The following is a 23544-nucleotide window of genomic DNA, read 5'->3' as shown; positions in this document are numbered from 1 at the left end:
TTAAAACCATCTTGATAAGAATTTTGCGTATAAACACAACATACACTTTTCACGTTGCTTCAAGGACAATAAATAAAACTAAATATATTTCAACAATATGTATGTATTTATAAAATATAATAAATATACATCTGCAAATTAAGATAATACAAGCCAATTTCAGTTTGTACTAATTAATACCTAACATAAAATAATCTCGCGTTAGTTTCTAAAATGAAATACAATAAGTAGAGAAAGACTTGAGCTTAAAATTTAAGCCACACTGATACTGTTTACATTTTCCTAACTATGAAATAAATTTCTTTAAGGTGAGGGTTGTACCTAATTTAGCCTGAACATTCAACATTCGAGCTTTATACTTATTATTTCATAACAAATAAAAGCCCTCTTCAGATTGTGATACCCGCCTAACTTCAAATATATCGCTTAAATATATTTAATAGACTCGTATAAACCAGGCCTAGTGAAAACTTGTCAGATCTAAACCAAATAAATGCTACTCTCTATCACAGGTGTAAAACAAATAAAAATTTAACGAAAAAAAATGGTAGAATTTTAAGTCGTTCATAATAGTGCTTCCCAGTGAATTCGACCAACAATAATAAATTAAATTAAAAAAATATTTCACTGTTTAATATACCAAAAACTTGATTGCAGACCCCGAAAGAATATTATCTAGTCTTGCCCGACAGTTAGGATAAGATTCGATTTTGCAAACATCCACTTCACGCCAATATAAACTTACCTACCTAAGACAATCGTTTTTGAAACAGACCAAAGGTATTTTACATCTATTTTTGGAAATCTTCTTTGGAAACAGGTAACGGCATAAATATAAAGTGATCACATTCCATTTTCCTCAAGAATTTTTTCATGTCGGATGCAATCCTAATAGTTGATTTATAGATGCGTCTAAAACAAGTGGTATTGAATTGTGAATTATTATTTAACTGTTTATCCATAGATAGTTCTTGTATCACCCATGCATGCTTTTATCGTTGTATAACACGTGGCAACTATTTACCTCTAAGTGGAATGACTAATGAAAATGCGAATTCATATTAACAGAAATCCAGCTATTCTCACCATTTAAATTACAAACAAACCGAATGAGAAACTATTTTTACCTACAGATTGCGTTTTTTAGTTACAGAACATATTTTTTTGGAAATAATAAGCTTCCGAGTTGTCTTTCAGTTTCGAAATTTTTTTTATTGATATATTTCCAATTATTGCAAGAAAAATACCCGACTTTTCACTTTAATTATTATTAAGTTCAATGAGTGTTATCAAAGCTTAAATTTGCTAAGCTTGGTTACAGTTTACTTTAGGGACCTCGATTTCAATCAATAAATATACATTTTGGCTAAACTTGTGGAAAAAAACTACAGTATTGTGTGAAGCTTTATGGGATTTAAAAATTAAATAACAGAAAGGTTGGTGCATTTGAAAAACTACAAACTTTCAATTGATGTTGTTACAAGAGCGTAAAATAAAATTCCTTTAATAAGTAAGTTAAAATGAGTATATTTCGAAGGCTGATTAAGTAGAGCAATAAAGATGTCAAAATGTTCCTAATATGTTTTGTATTATAGACATAACAATCAATTTATCAAAAAAACATATGCGACTAATACCCTAAGCGTTAATAAGTTGTCAACACTTAGGAAATCAAATCTCTGGCATGGATTTCAGATCATTTTCTTGTAAATACCATCAATGTATAAAGCCTAATTTAACTGTGAAATAATGTCCAATAATTTTGTTATAAAGATTTGATTACTTAAGTTAAAAAGCGTTAGGGGATAATGTTGATCCTTTACAATTTTCATTCTTATTTGCTACTTTATTTACAATTTGCAACTGTATAGTAAATATGCACAAATATATACCTGAGATATATTTTTACAATACATTGATTATTTAACAATACTTTTTTATGAATGCTGATCTGTGCCAGATTATAAAAATTATGAGAGTGACTAAGGAAAGAGTCGTCAGATGCTTGGGTGGTAAAGTGTTATTACTGATTCTTCACCTTGCCATTATTATTGTATTACCGATAATAATAGTTTGCACCCACATGTGCATAAAGTGAACATTAAGAACCCCCATAGCGATATCTGACACCAAACAAATGCCTCAAAAACATCATTTATATTTATAAATACAGAACATTTACCTAAATTCAGTCAGTTAACATATAAAAAGTGAATCTATAATGCCATGATTCTCACAAAATCTCAACGCATTAATTTCCTTCTAAGAGTCTTGCACAATAAACCAAAGATCTAATAAATCACCGTCTGATATATTAAGAAAACATTTGCAGTTTTACAGCTACGAACACCAATAACCAATTTACAGCTACAATTATTGCCAAATTCCATATCAGATACACACTTTGTTATTCATTTACAGCTGGTTAAACGATGAAATATCATCCGATTTAAGCCAAAAGTTAATTCTCAAAATGTGTATCCATGTTTTGCATACCCAAAGTCTTAACTCCCTTGAAAAATAGGTTCACTATTTTTCCTCCATACGATTGCAAGTATTGAAAAGTCAAACATTTGAGTATGCACTCGATAAGTTTCCGACCCGACAATGAATCATTGTTATCGAGTTTAATTATTAAGTTTTAGTTCAAGAGTTGTCTATATCTTTACAGCAAAAATTTAATTACCGGGTATAAATATTGTGTGTTTAACTTACGGCTAGAGGTACGTTAAACCAATCAATCACTTTGCGGGACACGTTCTACAATTCGCTATTTAACAGAGATAAATACATCCAGATTAATTTATACATATCATACATTTAATTTTAACTAATAGTAGGTTTATGGAATGTATACATAAGAAGTGTATGATTGAAACAGGTCTCAATTAATGCATTTTAGTGTATTTAATACTCAGATTTTAGAAATCATACCTATTTAGTACGAATGGTCTAGAACAGAATATACTGTGAGCCTGCATGACGAGTAGGTATCATTTAGAAAATCCGTAACTTCCTTGTAATACTTGCGCGTTTGGATAACTGAGCTTTAATACTTCCTTATTATGAGTATTGAGCGATTTTCATACTAAAAAGAATAAGATTAATTACTGCAATTAAACTAACTAAAAAAGGCATAGCAAACAATAGATCTAAACATTGAAATGATGCATAACAAAGTAACATTACAATGTTTGAACAGGTATCTATTTTGCACGTTTAGTTGACCAATTTTAGTTACACAAAAACGAAATTCAACACATAAGTTAGCATATTAGCTGCAAGTTATTCCAAATGCACAAAAACTTATCACAATTACACAGTTAGTTAGATAGGCATGATGAACTGATGTGAAATGATGTAGACAACCAATCAGTTTGCTATTACACCAAGTATCTGCAATTTACAGATAATCATTGTCAGTCGTAGTCCAGATCTACCCGGTTTCTCAAGTGTTCCTAATTGGTTCAAAACAACTTTCAGTTAGCTTGCTTTGATTTATACACTGAACAGTGAGTATATTGAAATGTACATAAAGAGACTTAATCAGTTAGTAAAAACACAGAGTCGAAAATCAATAAAAATAAAGAACAACACAGCACAGCTGCCAGTTATTTTGGTTTACTACTTAATATAAATGGGAGACTACAGCGAGATTAAAAAATGTTACTAAATGAACAGTTGCAACCAAACTTAAGCGAGGAAATTTAGTTGGTTCAATTTCCTTTTAGGAAAACGCAATTCAGTATTAATAAAAGATTATTTTGCATTAAAGGCAAAGCGAGTCAGCCGAATAATCGAGGCAAGATGTTGAAAGAAACTTTTCTCTTCTTGTTGGTATAGAAATATATGACCTATCAAAGATAGATAACTCAGACTAAAACTGTAAAGTACTAGCGTAAATACTAGATTTAGATTTTTTTAAAACTATGTTTAGTTCGTATAGTTTCTCCTCAAGTAAAAATTGTTTTAGGTACGAATCAAAACCAACGTTTACAAAAAAATGCGATTAAGATAAGAGTTTTAAAAATTCGGAATTAAATAAAAATTGGAAATATTGGCTTTGCTTATTGGCATCGAATAGCGCCACATGTTGCAAAACTCCATGAATAAAAAGGTATAAAATTAATTCGATGATCAATTGGAAATGAGTGATAAAATAGAGAAAAAAAACTGGGCAAAATTTACAGAAACTTTTGACATAGAAGCTACAATGGTAACAATGAAACCAACAGAAATGTGTAGATTTCTAACGCTCTCTTTAACAATTGGATGTCACATATTGCTATACTAACAAGTGGGTTTTTGCTATTCTATTATAATTCTCCAATAATCTCCTTTAATCGAAAATTTTTACCTTATACGGTCGACAGTTTATTATTTTTTTTTACAAACGTTCCAAACCAATTGTAATATTATTTTCTTGTTGTTATTTAGTTTCATTAGAAATTAATCGCAGTTTTAAAACTAGCAGCGTTTTATATTTATTGTACATTTCAAACAAGCACATTTATCTGCACTTTACAATGTTTCAACAAAATCAATGTATTTCGCCTCAATAATTTGTTTCATAACAAAAGTTTGCTTTTGTTCGTTCGTGAAAAATGATCCAGCAATGTCCACTTTTCCTTTGTCCCAATTTTTTTACATATGTTTATATATAAAAAAAATATAACAAAGGAAAAACTTACAATACTTTTCAGTTTAAGCAATTTCAGTCTTGTAGTGACTTTTTTCCTAATGAAGTATTGAAACAGTGTAATAGTTAAACAGATGCTACAAAGGCAAAACATACGTTTCACAAAAGGCATGCTAAACATTGAAAAGTAGGACAAATTAAAATTAAATCCAGATAAGCAAGAAGGTTATTAATAGAAAATACTTCAAGCAAATGCGTCTGCCGATTCAATAGTGTTTTTCTGCTGTAACTATAGAAGTAAAAAACGGGTTTCCGTAAACCTTTGGCATGATTGTTAGTTTGAAAATTAGGAACAAAATCAAATACTGTTACAAATGCTCTATTAACCAACAACTTTTCATTTTTTCACAAAAACGTGTAGCGAGTTAAGGCCTAAAAGGTCTGTGAAAAAGTCTCTCATTTTTTAAGTCTACCAGCTATAATAAAAATGCGCTATTAAAAATAAATGCTAGAGAAAAGCATGCATAGGGTGATGTAAAATAGTCTATAACTACGAGGCAAACACGGGAGTCAATTAAGAAAAACCCAAAAACCCGCAATTAAATTTTGAATGTTCGCGAGGTTGAAAAATAGTTAACCCCTCGCCAGTAAATACATAACAAACTTGCAATAAATTTTGGACCATGGCTATTAAATTGTGTATGATCTGTCGACAAGATCTTAGTTAAACTACTTAACGTGTAATAACAACTGATTTTCACAAAACCCTATAACCGTGCAGTGAAACTCGATGATTACAAAAAAAGTCGATTGAACAATTTGCATTTTCTTAGCGAACTGGAGTTAATCAACTCCGCATATGTTCGGTCTAATTTTTGATTTATTGAAAAATCGCTTTCTTGCATTTTACTCAGCCCTTCGTGCGAGTAAAAAGTCAACAACTTTTACAACTGATTTAAATGTTAAACCCACTAATTTCAATTGATGGATGAATTGAGTCGCATTGATCTGTGATCAATAGTGACTTATCGCATTAACGCTCGATATTGAGAGCTAAGACCAAACACATAAGAAAGTCTCCATTTATTAAGAGCGGATATCACAATGCAAATGGTTAAAACAACTGGAAAATCTAGCGCTTGAGACTTACCATTTCAGTTGTAAGGCAGTTGATTGCATGTTCCACGGTCTTCTTGTGATGTTTGTTGGACGATGCTCCCGATCCGGGTCTTAGTGGAGTCGTTGGACAACCTGCGGACATTTATTGTGAGTAATATTTCAACCATGAACCAGAAACAGAGTATGTAAATGTGCAATTTAAAACAGCCAAATAGATAGTAGCAAAAACAAGCCTGCAATTGTACGTTGTGTATAAGACAAGAGTTTTCGTTTGCTTTCAAACGATCAGTAGAAATTGAAGCTGAATTCCAATAATGTATGGAACAGTAAGAGTTGCAAAAGCCCCTACACAGTCCAGTAAGACATGCAACTTTTGCTCTCTAACAGCCTAGTTTAGACAATAAAAAATAATTCTAGTTTTCAATGCATAAAACTATCAAGTTCAATAACTTGATCACAAGCTCTTTGTTTGAACTGATCAGTAGAGAAGTTGGAAAAAAACTTTAAGCAATGAAGATTAATTACAAACTTTGAAGTTCATTTACTTTCGGTTTCGATGGAGGAAACTTTTTCTAGCTTAAAAATCTATTAAATTTTTGCATAACGACGCGGAATATTGCTTCTGCTTTTTTAGTTTAATCTAAGTTAAATGCAATTGAAGGCCAGTTGTAAAGTTTAACCGATTGCAACAGATGAGAGTAAAGAATACTCAAAAGTAACGGAACTCAACATCTCTACTAAGCGGTTATTGTTAGACCTACAAATATATAGAGAAGCACGAGTAGAAGCTCCAGCCAGAAAGCACCGGCACTCACCCATATCCCCGCTACTTGACGATTCGGTAAATGAAGGTGTACCTTCGGTCCAGGTGGGCGTCGATCCCTCGACGGACGTCGGAGGCGTCCAAGCCAATCCGGTCCGAGAAGAGTGACCGCCAGACGAAGAATGACCTCCAGCCGTGGAACTTCCACCAGATTCGACACTCAGCGACGATTTTGTCTCAGCTCGAGATACCAACTTTATATCAGTTATACTGGAAACATAACTGAAAATGAGTAATAAATCGACAACAGTCAGTGCGTGTCAGTCTCATGCAACTACAGTGCTACAACAGATAAGTACAATCAATACATTTCTCAATAAACTTCCCGTTCAGTTTCCGTTAGTTGGTTAGTTTGTGAACTGTATGTTGAACCAATTATGCATTTGCTACGATATTTAAACAATAATTGTTAAAGTCCACCAGGTGGCCTGCTAGCAGACCAGATTTGAGACCTTTGAGTTGAAAGTTGAATGTAAAATTGCCAGATTCTAAAAAACCCAATTGGTTAAAGCTTGTTTCGCTAAAGCCCCCTATCTCATTATGGGAAAAAGTTTCGCATAAAAGCAACTGTTTATTGGCCTCCAAGAAGTTGCGATTTAACTCCACTAGATTTTTTTGTGGGGATATTTGAAGTCGGTGGTCTATGCGAACAAACCTCGACTATTGACGCCAGTCGCCCAATCATTTAGTTTTTACTATCCAATCGTTTTTAGTTACACAAGCATTTTATCAGCGTTTCGCCCGAATAAGGAAAAGGTAAATATCAATAAATTTTGTGCAAAAGCCATATTAATCTTTAACGTTAAAGTGTATCAAAGTGGTCACCTGACTAAGTTTTTTGCTCATTTTCATATAATTTTAGTCCGTTTTCTCGTCAGTTTGTTCTCTACTATTTTAACCATTTTAACGTACGTTTCTCATGTTTTGTTCTCTGCTCGCTCTAGGGAATGTTTGCCTGTGTTTTGACGTGTAAGTTTCCGTATCATTTTCTTTCTTTTCCAATTGCACTGAATCCCCCAGGGTACTAACTGTTACTTTGTTGTCTTTTTCGGCGTAATTGAGGAAAGCGCTTGGCTATAACCAATATTCAAGGGTTATGCGATATACCCTTGAATCACATACACTTTTCAATACACAAGGCTTTTTTTATTCAATTTTATCAAGTGTATTATCCAGCACAAGTTCGCTTTCTTCTTTTTTTAATTTATAAAAAACCCAGAAATAATTAATCAATACCATCAAATCCCATATCACTATTGAGAATAATCAAATGTTTACCTCACTGAATCATCCTTGTAGTGCTTCACATGATGATGGGAGCTGTGATCGTGCCCAGTATGATGTCTGGAACCTCGAGCTAAAGATGCATGTCCCGATACCGAACCAATAGTGGAACCAGCGTCACTTCGATCGAATCCTTCGGAATACGTTGGCGGTGGGGTGCTGCAGCAACTGGGTACTACACCTGCACATACAAGCGCTGCACTACAGTCTAGCCACTAATTTTGGTGTTAGATTGCACACACATAAAGGTTGACTATATTAGCTGGTAGAGGTTTAGTTCAATTTCAGTTTGAATGAGAGAGGACTACTTCCAAAAGGGCATTCTGTTAGTTGTCGTAAACACACCAACAGTTCTTGATGATTTCGATTTATTGGTAGGCAATGAATGATGTAGATAAAAATTAACATCCATTTCCACCGCGTTATTTGATTAATTGTTGGCAATTTTTTCGGCTCAAATTAACGGTATCGTTACTTTTATGCTTTCTGTTAATTTTAATAAATATAATTCTGCCAATCTGGCAAATTTCTTTGGTTCATAAATTGCCCAGCACACTTTCCAGATTCTCCATAGAAGCATCGTCCATTTCAGCTCGCTGTTGAACCACCAACTATTGCTCCATGGGTAGCTGAGAAAACGGTGGAAATGGAAAACTGGGACTTAACAACATGCCGTTAATGAATCAGAGTGAAGAATTATCGCGAACAAGACAATGAATACAAACTCAACAAAAAAACACAAACACTACAAACAAGTCAAGCAACTGTGCAAGCAAGAAAGCTTAGTCTTCTTTGGGAGTGTAGCCTATAAGAATATGGACCTGGTGAAAAGAACAAGTCACTAAGTCGTGCCCATGCAAGGAGTTTCCAATTAAACTCTAAACTCTCAATGCGGGTGTAGAGAACTGATTCAGACAAATTTTTCAAATTTACTACTAACACTACCAAGTGCGATGATTTCATCGTATTTTAAAAGTTGTTTGGCCGCACGAGGGGATCGCATATCTAAACAGTCGCCACTCAGTGCTGCATGTTCTATAGTGTTACTACTGCAAGCAAGACTAGAACCCAGATTAAACTGAGCCACTACTCTACGAACGTGGCCTTTGGTAAGGCTTGGCGAGGGCACAACACATGAACTACCAATCAAAGGTGCTAAAAGGCTAGATCGGTTTTGCACATCCAGCTCAAAAACGCCCGCTTTCGGCAGGCAAACCCTCACACCTTTTCCGCCCAAGTCGACTCGCTTAGGTTTGGGGGTGCCCCGTGGGGGTACCGGTGGCGGAACCTTTTGCTTCGACCCGACTAAGACTGCGGGAAAAATCGCCGGCGGCGAAGTCAACGCAGTGGAGGAAGAAGAATTATAAGCTGGAGACATCGGCGCTGTTGATGCAGAAGTCGTAGTAATGGGGGGCTGATACGAAGGTGGGGCACTTTTTGTGCTCGGCACGGGCTCTGTGGGACTCGCTAACAATTACGTATAGAAAATGGAAGGAGGGAAATAACAATCCAAGTAAGCAGCATGAAAAAGAAACATAATGCATGAGCACACTGAATGTTTATGGGCTCGTAAAGAAATGAAAAAAATCAACCATTCAACGATGCACAGAACGAGATACTTTTACAGGGTGCTTCTCAATCAACTGCAACGAGGATCCAATTGATAAAACTTTTCAGGTTTTTTTACTGCAGTCTAAAGCCGATGGCCGGATCGAAGAAGCATATTTTCAAGTTAATATCGCTTCGCTTGTACTGAGAACCGATAGAAAAGTCACTATTTTATAACACAATTGTTGACTCACACCTTTTATCTAATCTTTTTCCAGAAACACTTTTAAATCTCAGTAAATTCCTCAATATTTCAAAGGCTGTTGATTAACGCTTTAAGGGGAACCCTAAAGATTTTAGTAGACAAAACTAATTGACCCTTTAAATATTATGCTATGATATAATATACAGGGTGTTCTATTTGAAAAAGCTAAACTGATGTTTAGCCCAACAAAACATTAATAATCATTGTTGGACGGCTTATAGTCTTCTTTCAATGCAGTTCAGAGAAAAACACCCTGTATTATAATATACACCGTCTGATTGAAATAGTTTAGCAAATATAAAGTAAATATGAACATACACTTTTGCTGGTAAAAATAGCAAAAAGCATTCAGAGCTTGCTGATGTAAATGTAATTTTACTGGAAAAGCTAGATCATAAATATTTTGGCCTAAAAAGTAAAAAAAAAAAAATAGTAGTAGTAGACAGGAAAATAAGTCATTTAATCTGCTTAAATTAGAACGAACATTTTTTTTGAACACACATTGAACATACGCAGTTCAATGTGAGTTTTCGAATTTTCCTATTTTCGAACGAGAAGTGTGTATGTTTTAACCGAATTCATTTATTTTAAATATTTCTATAATTACTTTTAGAATTAAAATTAGTTTTCGGACGACAAGTGAGGAGAATCGGAATAAACATCAACAAGTGTAACAATCTAACAATGACAAAAAATCTCATAATAAAAACGGTTCTTTAATCTGAAAAAACTATAAAGAGCGGTACTTACTGTTTTCGAGCAACTCTTCATGCCTCAAAGGTTTTGACAGCGATTTTCTTTTCGAAGGGGAATGCTTCAGAGCTGTAACAAGAACAAATAGAATAAATAAACATGAAAATTTGTTAACTCTACAAAATAAGAAAAAAAGCGATATTTTAGCAAAATAAGCAGTCGCACCGATGACCTGTTGCCTAAAGCCTTGAAACGCACAATTAACGGAGAAAATGTACATTGATGGAGTAACAAGACAAACCTATAATTCCCTTGGAACATAATGCTATAAAGATACAACTTTTGCTTAAATTGATGGCTGATTTTTGATTCTGAGCAGTTATAAGTTTGTATCAAAATAGGGAATTATAGGGTTTCAAACCATCTACTTCAGCCGTGCATTACTTGCATTTGTGTGATTGGTGGACAAATTTGTACAAACTTTAGCAATATATGTTCGATACATTTATCGAATATTTACGATACTGGGGCAATTAATTCTGTTAAAATATTGGTTTTAAATCACAAGCAAAAGCAATACAAATCCAGCAGTAGTGATATCAACACTAAACTGAGGCTGATAATATGTATGTACTTCCAAGGCGAAATAATTGCCAAACAGGTCTCAAGTAAATAAACAGAATCGTGCGAAAACTGAACAAAATGTGAATAACAAATGTGTGAAACCAACTTTACCTATGTAGCTCGTTACCAGGGTGCGGAATTTACGATGGTTGCCCTTAATTTCAGGCATGTCCACTACAACGAAGCATTGAAACACACACAAAAATCAGATATCTATCTACCCAGTACCACAATACTATCACATTAAGGATAGGGTCATTTAACAACTATATGGGGCCACAAAATTGTTTTAAACTTGGCAATATCAAGGCGGATTTTAAACAACTAAATTTCCATAAAATAGCCTACTGAGTGGTTTACCTAAACAAAGTAAGGAAGTTAAAATTGCAAGTGTTGGGTTGGATTTTAATGGAAAAATTTATTCGAAATTTCATTAGCTAACAATAGTTAATTCAAAAAAAGGGGAAACAAAACATTATTTTGCGAAACTATTAAATACGCCATAGAAATCAATTTCTATGCACAGTACAAGAGTAAAATCAGATTAAACAATGTGTGAATTATTGAAGTAGTTATGATAATTAGAACAAACATATTTTAACATTTTTTTAATAGGTAAAAATAAAAAACAACATGTTGATTTCCAAACCATACGATTAATTGAACTGTTAAAAGCAGTACATTCAAATTGAGCATTTTTTCAATGTTTTTTATGAAACACCCAGATGCACTGAATCTAACTATTACATAGATGGGTGGCATATCAGGAAACATAAAACTCTAACTTATTGTAAAAGTAATAGCTTACAAAAATAAAGTGAGAACAAAAAATCAAAATTAGATTCTTGACGCCAATTTAATTATACGCAATGTGAAAAAGCGAAGCGTTGCCAATTAAAACGCGAAAGGCCATCAATTTGTAAATTTCTTTACCAACTTCATTAAGAAAATTAAAAAATATTTCAGAAATTTGGTAATTTTTACACAGCTTGCGTGTTTTTGAAAAACAAACAACAAAAAGTTCGCTTTCAATAAGATGATAAATTCATTCCTGTGTTAAGCTTATGTAAGTTATGTATTAGTAAACACTGAATATTAGTAACATATAAATTGTCATCAGAATTATATATATTTAAAGTTAAAATTTAAGAAAAGAATCGAAGTCAACCAACATATTAAGTTGAAAGATATTCAAATGATTGGCTAAATTTCATAACAAAATTTCCGAAAAATCTAAATTTCATAAGATAAAAGCCACGTATTCCCAATTTTCCTTTGCAGAAATATTAACAAATCTTTTCGTTCTCCCGTGACTTGCACTTACACTTCGTTAAAACTGATAAAAAACCTTTTCAGTTAAGAAACCTAATAAATCCGCCTAAACAAATGTGTTCTTTTTAATTAAAGTTTAATGCTTCCCATCAAACATTTAGATACTCATTACAGTACACCCATTACAATTAAGTAAGTACGAATAAGGACTTTAGGTAAAATGCATACTTACGGGATGGGATTTTCTTAAAAACCTTCTCAGCCATGAATTTTTGAAAACGCTGAGCATAAAAACTTGGTCTGTGAACTGAAACGGTATCCTGCAAAATAACACATATATTAATTAAACGGCTAATTACTCACTAGTTTTATTAAATGAAATATAACTAGACTGCCTATAGTTTAATTGAAAATAGGCATAACAGGAAGAGATAAATAACAGATTTTTAAAAAGAAATCAAAGTATCATCAAACCACAGTTTTCTGCTTCAAATGAGCCTGAGTTTAAATCGTACATGTACAATTAGATCATGTATTTTAACCGTGTAAAGGAAAATCATACATTTGCTTATCAAACAAGTTAGCTAATTGCAGTTCCTGCTTACCCCGTCATGAATCATAGATTTCCAAGTATGCTCCAACTTTTTCTTTAGCCTATAACTTTGTAAAATATCTATTATACCAATAAATAGAAGCAGTCGTTCGCCTTTGTCGTTTCGTGCGGGTATCCCACCAACACTAAAGTTTGAAAAACCAATTAGTGCTATTTATTTAATCGACATTGAGATACTTACGGCGTATCATCATCCTCATCTATAGGTTCAGATTCGGCTTGTATACTTTCCATTGCTGTAGAATGTGCAACCAATCGCTGCCTGTTTATCGAGCGACTCCTATTTAGGGCGGCCGCTCCTATCCGATCCTCTTTCTCTCTATCCCGTTCTTCTTGCGCCATTAAACTGCTGGGACCGCCGTTATCTCCATCCTGTTGTAGGTGTTGAAGATTCGTATGAGATTTCTTTTCCTAGGGGGTGATTTTCACAGTGTAGATGGGCAAAAAATCGGTTAGCAACCGCTTACTAGTTTTTCCCTTTGGGCTTGATCCAAATTGTGTATTGCTAACAGTAAGCTATAGTCCATAATTTTAAAACTTTCTAACACCCTACAGTCTCGTTGTATGGTTTTCATTAAGGCATTGTAGGTGTCCGACTCCATAAATATACCCTCCGAATGGTGTTCCATAAAATCTAAATCCTTGTAGGTGGGCGAGCGTTTCTGTCTTTCGGCTTTCGACGCCTGCAAATACATTCACGTCTGTCATTGATTGTATTTTTCTCGTTCAAATCATTTACCTTTCTTTTGTAGGTGCTTCCTTTAAGATCGTACTTTTGGTGCATGACTACATTACTAGGTAATAAGTTGTTCATAATTACAAGTCTGACGTTTTTACTGTTGCACTGGTAACAGTACAAGCCGAAAAACTTTGGAAGTAGAGTTCGGGGATTCTGGTTAAGATTCATATAATAGCCTGGAAATTAATTTTAAATTAGTGGCGAATACAGTGGATTTGGGACTCAGATAGTTGAACATTGTTATTAAGTACCTGGTAGTAGTTTTTGGAGAAATTCGCCCTCCTTGTGTTGAACAGTCTTGATAATAAACTCATCGTCACTAGTCAAATAAAAAATCGATCCACTCGCACCAGGATTAGATAGTTCTCTTAATGGAGTATCGCACATTGACATCTACAACATTAAAAAAATACACTTGCAGGATGAAATTGAGAGCAAAAAAGGGGGAATTTTTAGGGAAATTACCAGAAAGTCGTCCGGTTGAATCCCAAACAAATCTCTGAAGTATCTGAAAGCAATGGGCGCGTAGTTCTTATATTTAAAGTCAGAGTAATGGTGAGCTGGCGTGTGATTTGAACCTTCGCTTGGAAAATTTGTAGTCTCAACGGTCATAAAGTCTTGCATCAACAGATCCCTTTCGGGCTTGGAAGCCAATCCGCCCACTGCATGTTGAATCCCTAAAATAATTAATTGTTACATATTTTATTCATATTAATTCAATGTGAAAATTTTCCCTTAAAGGCTTAAGGAAAAAGGTACGTAGACATTAACCACGACAAATATTTAAAAAATGTTTAAGTAAATGATAAATTCCAGTCAAATCAGGTGATTTATGCACTCCATCCAAAGTGGGCGGTGGATATTTGAAATACAAATGATAGTCATGATATAATTTTCGCTTTTAAATCGGATTTTACCACCTATACCTCAACTACTTGAATTTTCTCAAAAGACATTGAACTTTATGAAACCGGAACTGTATAAACTACTACGAGTGCAAGGCTTTTGATATAGGTGACCTTAACCCAATGTGTACCTTGTTAGTATCAGATAATATTTCGTGCGAATAAATGGTTGAATAATTATTTAAGCGATGCGATAAGACCGTATTAAAGCACGCGCGATTACACCTGGAGCACGCAACGTTTATTTGGACTACACAAACAACAACACCCTGTAATTTATTAAGTAATTCAAACGAAAGTTTCATTTTTATATTTCCGAAAAACATTCAGAATTTGAAGAAGAGGACAGAAAAAAACAAAAATTTTGAATCGTTTCTTTTTGAATATTTTTTTCTATTTTCTATTTGTCCTAATAAATCTATTTCGTTAGATGTTTATTTGCAACATAAATTTGATTTTCGAAAGCAGATTGCAGGGTTTCCGTTTGGTCCCTAAGTTCGGGGGGGGACACTCTGTATAAAATACTCAATAAATGCAACTATTTTTTTAGATAAAGATTTTAATCTGATTAACATCACAGTTACTAATAAGCCAGAAGAACATTTTAATGTATTGCATAAGAAAAATTATATTGCCGGAAAAAAAGTGGAGCCCCCCATTTTTTTCCCATATTATACAGAATGTATAAAAAATGTGGCCTTTCTTGCGGAAACAGATATAGGGTGTCAAAAGATCAAAAATATTTTTTTAAATCTTAAGGTTCATAATTCAATAACTTTTAAAGTACTTGGTACAATTTGATAATTTCTTATCACAATAGACACTAGCTAAAACCACTTATAATAACAGTGCCTTTAAAACTGATTTTGAACGGAACCAACCAAATTGTGCACATTAATGCTCATATTTTTAACACCCTGCATGACAAAAACGCAAAAAATGATTTTTAGATAGCTTGAAATCTCTAAAAATACTGTTGTTGTTTGACTTCGACAAAATGCCCGGTCCAAAATAAATATTTTTTAGGATTGGAATATTGAGTTAACAAGTGAAAATTATTTATTTTTTAGTTAAAAATTGCTTTATTAGTCTCAAAAAATAAATTTGCAAAAATAAACTATCATGACGAAAAAAAATTACAATCCATGCAAAATTCGGCTGCAAATATTGCATCCGAATTGCAATCCACCGAACGGTTTTCGAGAAAATTTACAATTTTGACCCAATGGAATGCCTCAAACTTTATACTGCCCAGAACAAGTGTGTTCTGATTGAAAATACGAACGCAAGGAAACTTGAAGAATACACTGCAATTATTCTGGATTTCTGTTTGAAAAATTACAAAACGTCTCACGTAAAATATGGAATAATGTTCACACTCCACTAGGATTAAACGAACAGAAAAGTGACTCTGAACTTCCATTGCTTAAACTTATTTGGATAAATTTTTGAAAAAAATCTTTGTATGAAAGTGTAACTTAAAATGCGCATTAAAGTTTGCAGGCAAACAATCATCTTAATTGAATTTGACTTTCAATTAGCACTTCATATACATGTTTCGCATACATAAAATTGCTTGGGAGAAAGTGGAGCGGTCGGAAAGAAGACACATTCGATCTGCTTTATTGTTGATAATTCAAAACCACTTAAGCAAGAGCTAGAAGCAGAATATTGATTAAGTTATTTAATTAATCTCGGTAAACATAAGTTACTTGCAAATAAATAAATAGCATTATTCTTGTACTTACGCGATGAACATATAAAATATTGATGAGACTGATTTTAGTGTAGTGTGAGAGACCATCAGAAAAGGATGAAGTCTGTTGGCAATGTTATGATAAAAAAGTTATAATCTCAAAGGATTTTGATCACTTTCAATCGAAATGAACATGTTCTGATCGAATTTCGTAAAACACCCTGAAAGTTAAAAAAAATAAAGATCTAGTTAAGACTTTTTCTCATAATTTGTATCTTTTGGAAAAAAAATATAAAGTAAATTTTATTGGAAATTGCTAACCTTTTAAAAGGTGGAAGCACAAATTTGTAAGTTTAAGAGAGAGCGAAGTTTACAGTTATCAGCTCTGGAAACGTTGAAAACATCTGATCAGCCCTACTGAGCTTTTAGATCAATTATCAGAAGAATGTGATTCACTAATTACCTTCTCTAATCAGAATTTTCTAAAAAGTTCTAAAAAATGTACAAATTTAAGAGCAATAACAGCGTGTGTTTAAATACTTTAGGGGTCTACTAAATTTTATTAATAAGAAGAATCCTGATCGGATCGTCAATACTGTACGTGCAGCTACTAACTAAACAATCCGAAACCATAATAAAATAAAGGCCGTACACGAACTAAATGTGCAGAATGGCCACCTAAAAACATAGAACTTGATTTTGTATTCGCGCTCGAAATATTTTTATTCCTGGAATTTATTAGAAATAGACTTATTGAGAAACTGCCTCTGTTTAGAAGACAATAAGAACGACTGCTGGTCTATTAAATTATAGTGTATTTTTTAATTAAATTAATTATAATTTTTTCTCATCAACCCGTTACTACTTAGATATTGTACATTAAAATTTGTATTTACTTTATACCGTCTACATTAAAACAGAAGGTGTGTAAATAACAAATTGAACAATTTTTAGCAAATTTTTCTTAAATCAATTAACTGAAGTGTGCCTTAATTACGACAAGCATCCAAATCTGACAAAATCGCCTTATAATACAAACTGTCTGTGAGTTTCCCATGTGCTAATCCTGATAGTGCGTCATCAAATAATAAATTTGAATAAAGCAAATTAATGAGCAAACAGTTTCGTAATGTTGTCGATCTAATTGTTTAGCAAGTCTTGGAAGTATGATTTTTATTGATTTAGCTGGAAATATGTTTCAATAAGCATCTATAAAAATTGTTTTGGGGTCAAAGAATTAATAATATATTAACGTCACAGCCATCATTAATTCAAGAGTTTGTATCAGTGATATGAGAAGTTGAATGGGGAAAGAATAACGATGGCGATTTTTTATTCTGTATATTTTTGTGAAAAGTTGATATTTTTAAAAAGTTAGGTTTTTCGGTAAATAATTTAGCAGTACTGGAACATCGACATCTATTTTTGGGCAAAAATCACTAATCTCTCTAGTTCCCTGACGCATTTTATAACTCAATATCGATTGATTTACCTCAATATTAAATTATTTTTAATAACTTGTCCAATGATAACACTAGTAAACAGTATTTCCATTTGGAAACACTAATTAAAATCAATGTTGCTTCAACATAATTAAGTGTTACCGTGCATTTCACTTCAATGATTCATCACTAAACTAAGAATTATTCCTCCATTAGGCTTCAATTAGGCAAAATTGACATAAACACTAACTACTAGAAACACACCTGTTTGAATCTTCTTGTTTAAATGGGATTGATGTTTGACGAAACTGATGCAGGACAAACTCCCGTGAAAATATCCAGGTTCGAGATACATTCTGCATTTAGAAAAACAAATCTTTCACTGAGTCGGGGTTAGGCAGCGTATCAGCGTTAGAGTTACTAAACGTGTAAATAGATAAAATCCACTAAGCTGACATTCCGACATTATTTGGACCGTCGGTTATCTGGTGTAGCATTTTCTATTACTAATTGTGATAAGAGTTGATGGTAATATCGCGGTCGAACTGAATGAGAAGCAAATACCCCGAATGAAGCCCGAAATAGTTTAATAGGCAAAGCTGAAATACTGTTGCCTTCACTGCTAATGTATCTAAGGTTTGTTGCATGTGCGGAAATCTTCACCTTGAACCAGCCGATGTAATACCAATAATAACGAACACCTTTTTTGCAACAAGTAATTAAACTTGAATAATGTGTAAGCCAACGTAATTTAGTATTTTATACTGAATAGTAAAAAAATTACATATAACCCCGGACTATTAGGACAATTCTGATAGGTTCGTAATAAGCCCCGCCCCTTCGCCCTGTAGTCTTTAGACAGGTGCCTGCACACAAGTAAAATTTTTCATGATAGTCCGGGGGCTTATATTAATTTCTGCAATCGAAAGGAGATACTTTTTGCTTGAACCCATAGATAATAATGATGCGCTTTTGCAATCTAGCTCATGACTGTATCACTTGGATTACTTATAGAGTTAAGCTTATGTGAACATAAGATTTATCAGAAACAACAAACACTTAATCATTAAGGAATCTAATCTCGGTGAAATTTATTGGGTTTGATGCAACACAGTAGATATGCATTATAGGGTATTCAGATTACTAGTAATTTTGTATAAAAATGATCAAGAGGTTTTTTTTAATTAACACATACAGAAACATGGTTGTTATTACGTTTCTGCCATCAGCAAGTGAAAATGTTAACGAGCATATTGCACATTCTATAGTAATTTATTGGCAAAGTCATTGTTTAAATACAAGAATGCAAGGATTTATCGCAGAATGATGTCTGTTCTCACCAGACTGTGACACAACGTTTTTACTACAGATAAGGCAATAGTTGTTGACTCAAATAGATGAATTTTTCTAATCATATAATTTGAAGAACAAAACGAAGAAACTTCTTCAACTGTTGCATGGTTTTATATGAAAAATTGGATGATAATTAAATGCCGTTCAATTAAAAAATCGCCATACGCAAATGGTTTCAAACGTTTACTAATTTAAAATGTATTTCGAACATCTTGATGAACCCGATTTGAAGTTAAAAACAATATCTGATGCTTTAAAAAGAAAACTGCCCAGCAAAGAAATCTTTCGACAATTGGTGAAATAGTACTAAGAAAAAAAGTTCTGCGTGATCGAAAACCTAAAATGCAACCAACAAATATTAATTTTTTTTAGGCGTATATGAGCTTTGTCGAAAAATGTTAATCTTTCTCAAAAGTAAGGTACCTTTATTTTTCAAAATATCGAACATTGTTATTAAAATAAGTTGGTCAAACCATTAATAAAAAAATATTTATCCTTTTTTTGAAACGTATATCTGCAATAAGAATGCAACTTTAACTGTAGGACATGAAATCTAGGATGGGCATATCTGACATAAAGTAAAATTAAATTAGATAATAATGTTCAAAAATTTGTAAAAAAACAACAAAACGAATTAATTATTTATCTTAGGGCAGAAAGACCGATTGGGTCGATAGCCTTTTTCTGTAGGAAATAAAGATTATTTATATATATATTTATCTTAAAAAGGTGTAACTGCATTTTAAATGGTGGTTATTAGTTTTGATCAACCTTTTTTAATAACATTTTTCCGTATTGTCAGAAAGAACGGTAAACCTCGTATACGACTGAAAATCTGATAATTGCAGTTTTAGATCACGCCGAACTTTTTATGAAGAATAATTCCTAAATAAACAGTAAACGTTTTCCATATGCTTTCAACTTATGGAGACATATCATATAATTGATAATAAAATGAATAAAAAACCAAGCTGCAAGTTTTTATTCGGTTAAGTATAAATAGGCTGTGTAAAAATTAATGAATAAACCGACTGGAGTAATACATGAAATACGTTGAATAATTCCATTATTTTCGTTAATTCATCATAAATTCACGTCAATTCATTAAAACCCGATAAAGTCCCTTATCAAACCTAATTATTTAACGAACACTTGGAACACCTGTTAATTATCTGCCAAGTGTACATAGCACCAATAAATACCTAATTAAATACGGATAGTTATAATAAAACGATGAAAATAAGGTTTGGTTTGGAAAATACGGAAGGTTCCACCCAGTACATCTGCTATGGCTTGAGGTATGAAACGACGTGAATCCAAAATAAATCTAACTTGAAAATACGAAATCTTACCAAGTTGAATGGATCCCATAATGGTGGTCGTTTGAATCTTTTTGTATGTAATTTCGCCACCAACTCCCACCCTCCGGTGTCCGATTTTTCTCTCCCTGTCCTTCTCCCTTTCGGCTCGCGTTCTGGCGGCATTTGATATGGACTTGGGCTCACCTCCCTAATGAAACAATCATTAACTTATTAATCAATCATACGTGTAAAACCCGAGTTCACATTGCGATCGGGATTACTAAAAAAATTGCGGAAAAGTTCAAATAAAGCCCAGCGGAGGAAACTGAAGATCACAAGTATAGATTAAAAAGAAACCCAGGAACGTGACAATTTTAATTCGATCCACAAAGGGTTTAATTTTTTTACTGTTTTAATGTGTTTGGCAAGTTAAGGAAAATACTACCAAGTTTAGCTGACACTTTAATAAATATTTTTACATTTCATTTCCTCTACAGATTTAAAGAATTCTGTTTAAGGTCGCAAGAGTGTAGACTTTTTAACTTCATTTTAAAAAGACAATTGATATAATCAGAATGCAGGCAAAGTACTGTAAATAACTTGAGTAAAATTTCAGTTTGGCTGCAAAAATACATACAAAAATACAGGTGGAAATTGGAAACTCAATATAAATAAATTAGAAACCATAAATTAACACAAATACCAAACACATACTGAAGACAAACTCCGGCAAAGACAAGATTGGATATTCCGGGTAGATAAATAATAAGTGGCAAATCAAAAAAATAAGAAGACAAAGTTAAGCTTAATAATTACGGCATAAAATGAAAAAAAGAGAAATGCGAGAAAATGTAAAAAACAAATAGACATTCGAACTGCATTTAAGAACAAAAAGTGTTTTTCCCAGCGAAATGTAGCCAACAATTTGGTCAATTTAGGGATGAGTATTATCTCTGTCTATTGTTCTTAGCACAAAAAAATATTATACCAAAAATTGTTATTAATAAAAAATGTAATAATTAAATAAAATTGTTGAATACAAGTTGAGTTCAATACAAATTTGAAAAAAACTAAATTGATATGATGGAAAAAAATAGATGACTAGATTCGAATACTTCCAGTTCAAAAGTTAGCTTAATACCCAAAATTACTTTTGTACCTATCCTAGTTTTCCTTAAAATAAAATAGCTTATTCAATAATGGAAGATGTTGTAATATCAATTGACTGAAAATGCTGCCGCTTTGTACAAGCAGCACGTTGAATTTAATTACTTTGATGTCATAATTATTAATAATTAATGATTGTTATTGTGTGCAACGTTCCTCAACTAATTTAAAACATTAAGTATTAAACTCAAGACGAGTATAAACCAATTAGACGCCGTTGTTTCCATTGTTTACGGACGCCACTTTACATTTTTTAAATATAAGAAACACTCGATTAAAATTAACATAAAATGTTCAATAAATTTTTGAATTTTCGTTAAATCTCATTACAGCTTAGAACATTCTAATCAAACTTAATGAGACAAAGGCAGTTCTCATGATCAGATTTTAAACATTAACCGCCTCATCTTCATATTAAACATTTTTCCTTTTAACTTTCCTTCAGGGGGAGTTCTATCCAAAATGGTCATTAATACTGATTAGATATTTCAAACAGGCCATTGAATTTCTCAAACTTTTGCTTCCAACTTTTTACGAAACAATATTTTGGTTTTTAACTTGGGACAGACACTTTTTGCTTCTATCTCTTTAGAATCTCTAACGAAGGCAAGGAAATCAAGATTTTAATTAATTTCCGAATGAGTGATTGAACGGGCTGCCGAAAAAGTGCTAATAGTTAATTGAATAATTTCAATATTTTCTGCAATACAGTCCATTTTAGGCTTGGGCAGACTCTTTTGCTTCTATCTCTTCTACACTCAGAAAACCAAAATTATTATAAAACGGTTCTATCCGAATCAACTGTTTACTTGGCAAGCAACAGTTTTGAGCCAGATTTTTAGCAATATTGTCTCAAAAATCCTACATGTAACACAGTAATTCCTATTCATATATATTTATGCTTTAACTGTTGTGGAAGCGCCACGTAGAAACCGCAGTACGATATAGAAACGTACCATTTTATTGACCTGATCTGTTTTAGATTCATTGAAGGCGAAATATTATTGCGAGAAGTTGCGATAATCTTCTATATTTTTACATACCAAAAATGCGAAACAATGTAGGTATCTATTGACAGTGCTAATGATAGTTATTTATCGCATTGTGATAAAATGTCCCGATTAGATAAAACCTTTTAATAGTTCGCACCGTTGTGGGGATAGTAACTAAACTGCATTTAGTTTTCATTTGTGTTATTCATAAGAAAAATTTAGGCTGAAGATGTCGGGTTTTTACAGTGTTAACACACTAATTGCTATAACCTTGTGACTTTGAACGGAACAGTTAAAAACTCACTACTCTCACTAAATGTATACTTTTCAGTTCAATTAAGTTGATGAAACTGAATGTTTAACCAGTTTTAAGTGCGTTGATGCAACGAAATTTTTTCTACTTACATCTTGGATGCTCTTATTCAACACTGAGATATTGTCCTTGTCTGAAAAAAAAATACAATTCGAATAAAGCCTCAGTAATATTAAAGTAGTGAGTAATGGGAAAATTGCTTTTATGCAATTACAAGAAGCGACTTGGGGTCAATGATACATGATATCAGAATTAAAGTGGCGTGAAAAGTCCACTGAATAATAAAATACTGAATTGCGAAATGAGATAATGAGAAATAATCGAAACAGGAAGAAACTGAATTCCAAGCAAAACTTTCAAGGTGTTTCAATGAATTCCTATAAAATTTGACCTCAAAATCAGCTAACCTATTGGGGTGTTGGTTTCGGTACATTCTAATTAGCAAAATATGAGGAAATTTAATTACCATCAGCTTCGCCAGACGCTCCAGGCTCGCATATTCCGGGGGGTTCCTTGGAGTTGTTCATGTTGAGAGCTAAATTTGAGCTCAGAACTTCGATACTCTCTATGTTATCGCCCGAGGCCATTTCTTTAAATTTAACGCGACGTTCAACCTATGAAATATAAATGAAGGGAACACTTTCCGGAGGTTTAAATTGCATATTTTGCCGTGTTAAGTGAAAAATTATGAGCTAGTTTATTCGCAAACTGTCACCAAACTACACAACTTTTAACATAAACAATTTTATTGAAATT

At 32.9% G+C, this 23544-nt stretch overlaps 1 protein-coding gene across 16 annotated transcripts; it reads right to left on the bottom strand.

Annotated features, from left to right (window-relative positions):
* Window positions 1-87: 87 nt before the first annotated feature.
* LOC109532741 (phosphatidylinositol 4-phosphate 5-kinase type-1 alpha) lies at window positions 88-23530 on the bottom strand. Of its 16 annotated transcripts, none has more exons than XM_048667809.1 (17): window positions 23255-23530; window positions 22881-22921; window positions 20368-20524; window positions 14085-14296; window positions 13871-14012; window positions 13620-13795; window positions 13348-13563; window positions 13062-13291; window positions 12873-13005; window positions 12500-12587; window positions 11107-11169; window positions 10429-10500; window positions 9090-9332; window positions 7860-8046; window positions 6616-6803; window positions 5790-5890; window positions 88-912 (listed from the first exon to the last, which is right to left on the bottom strand). In XM_048667809.1, exons 1-17 carry the CDS (start codon window positions 23373-23375, stop codon window positions 901-903), a joined length of 2382 nt encoding a protein of 793 aa, XP_048523766.1. In that variant the 5' UTR covers window positions 23376-23530; the 3' UTR covers window positions 88-900. The 16 variants fall into 16 exon arrangements, with proteins under 16 accessions (XP_048523766.1, XP_048523768.1, XP_048523763.1 ...); XM_048667811.1 differs by having other exon boundaries at window positions 6616-6791; XM_048667806.1 differs by having other exon boundaries at window positions 6574-6803; window positions 23255-23529.
* Window positions 23531-23544: the final 14 nt, after the last annotated feature.

Source organism: Dendroctonus ponderosae, unplaced genomic scaffold (genome assembly GCF_020466585.1).
Source record: "Dendroctonus ponderosae isolate FM_Combo_2020 unplaced genomic scaffold, Dpon_F_20191213v2 Dpon_F_20191213_6, whole genome shotgun sequence".
NCBI classification, from domain to species: Eukaryota; Metazoa; Arthropoda; class Insecta; order Coleoptera; family Curculionidae; genus Dendroctonus; species Dendroctonus ponderosae.
Note: the sequence above shows the minus strand (reverse complement) of the source record. Positions and strands in the feature narration are given on the sequence as shown.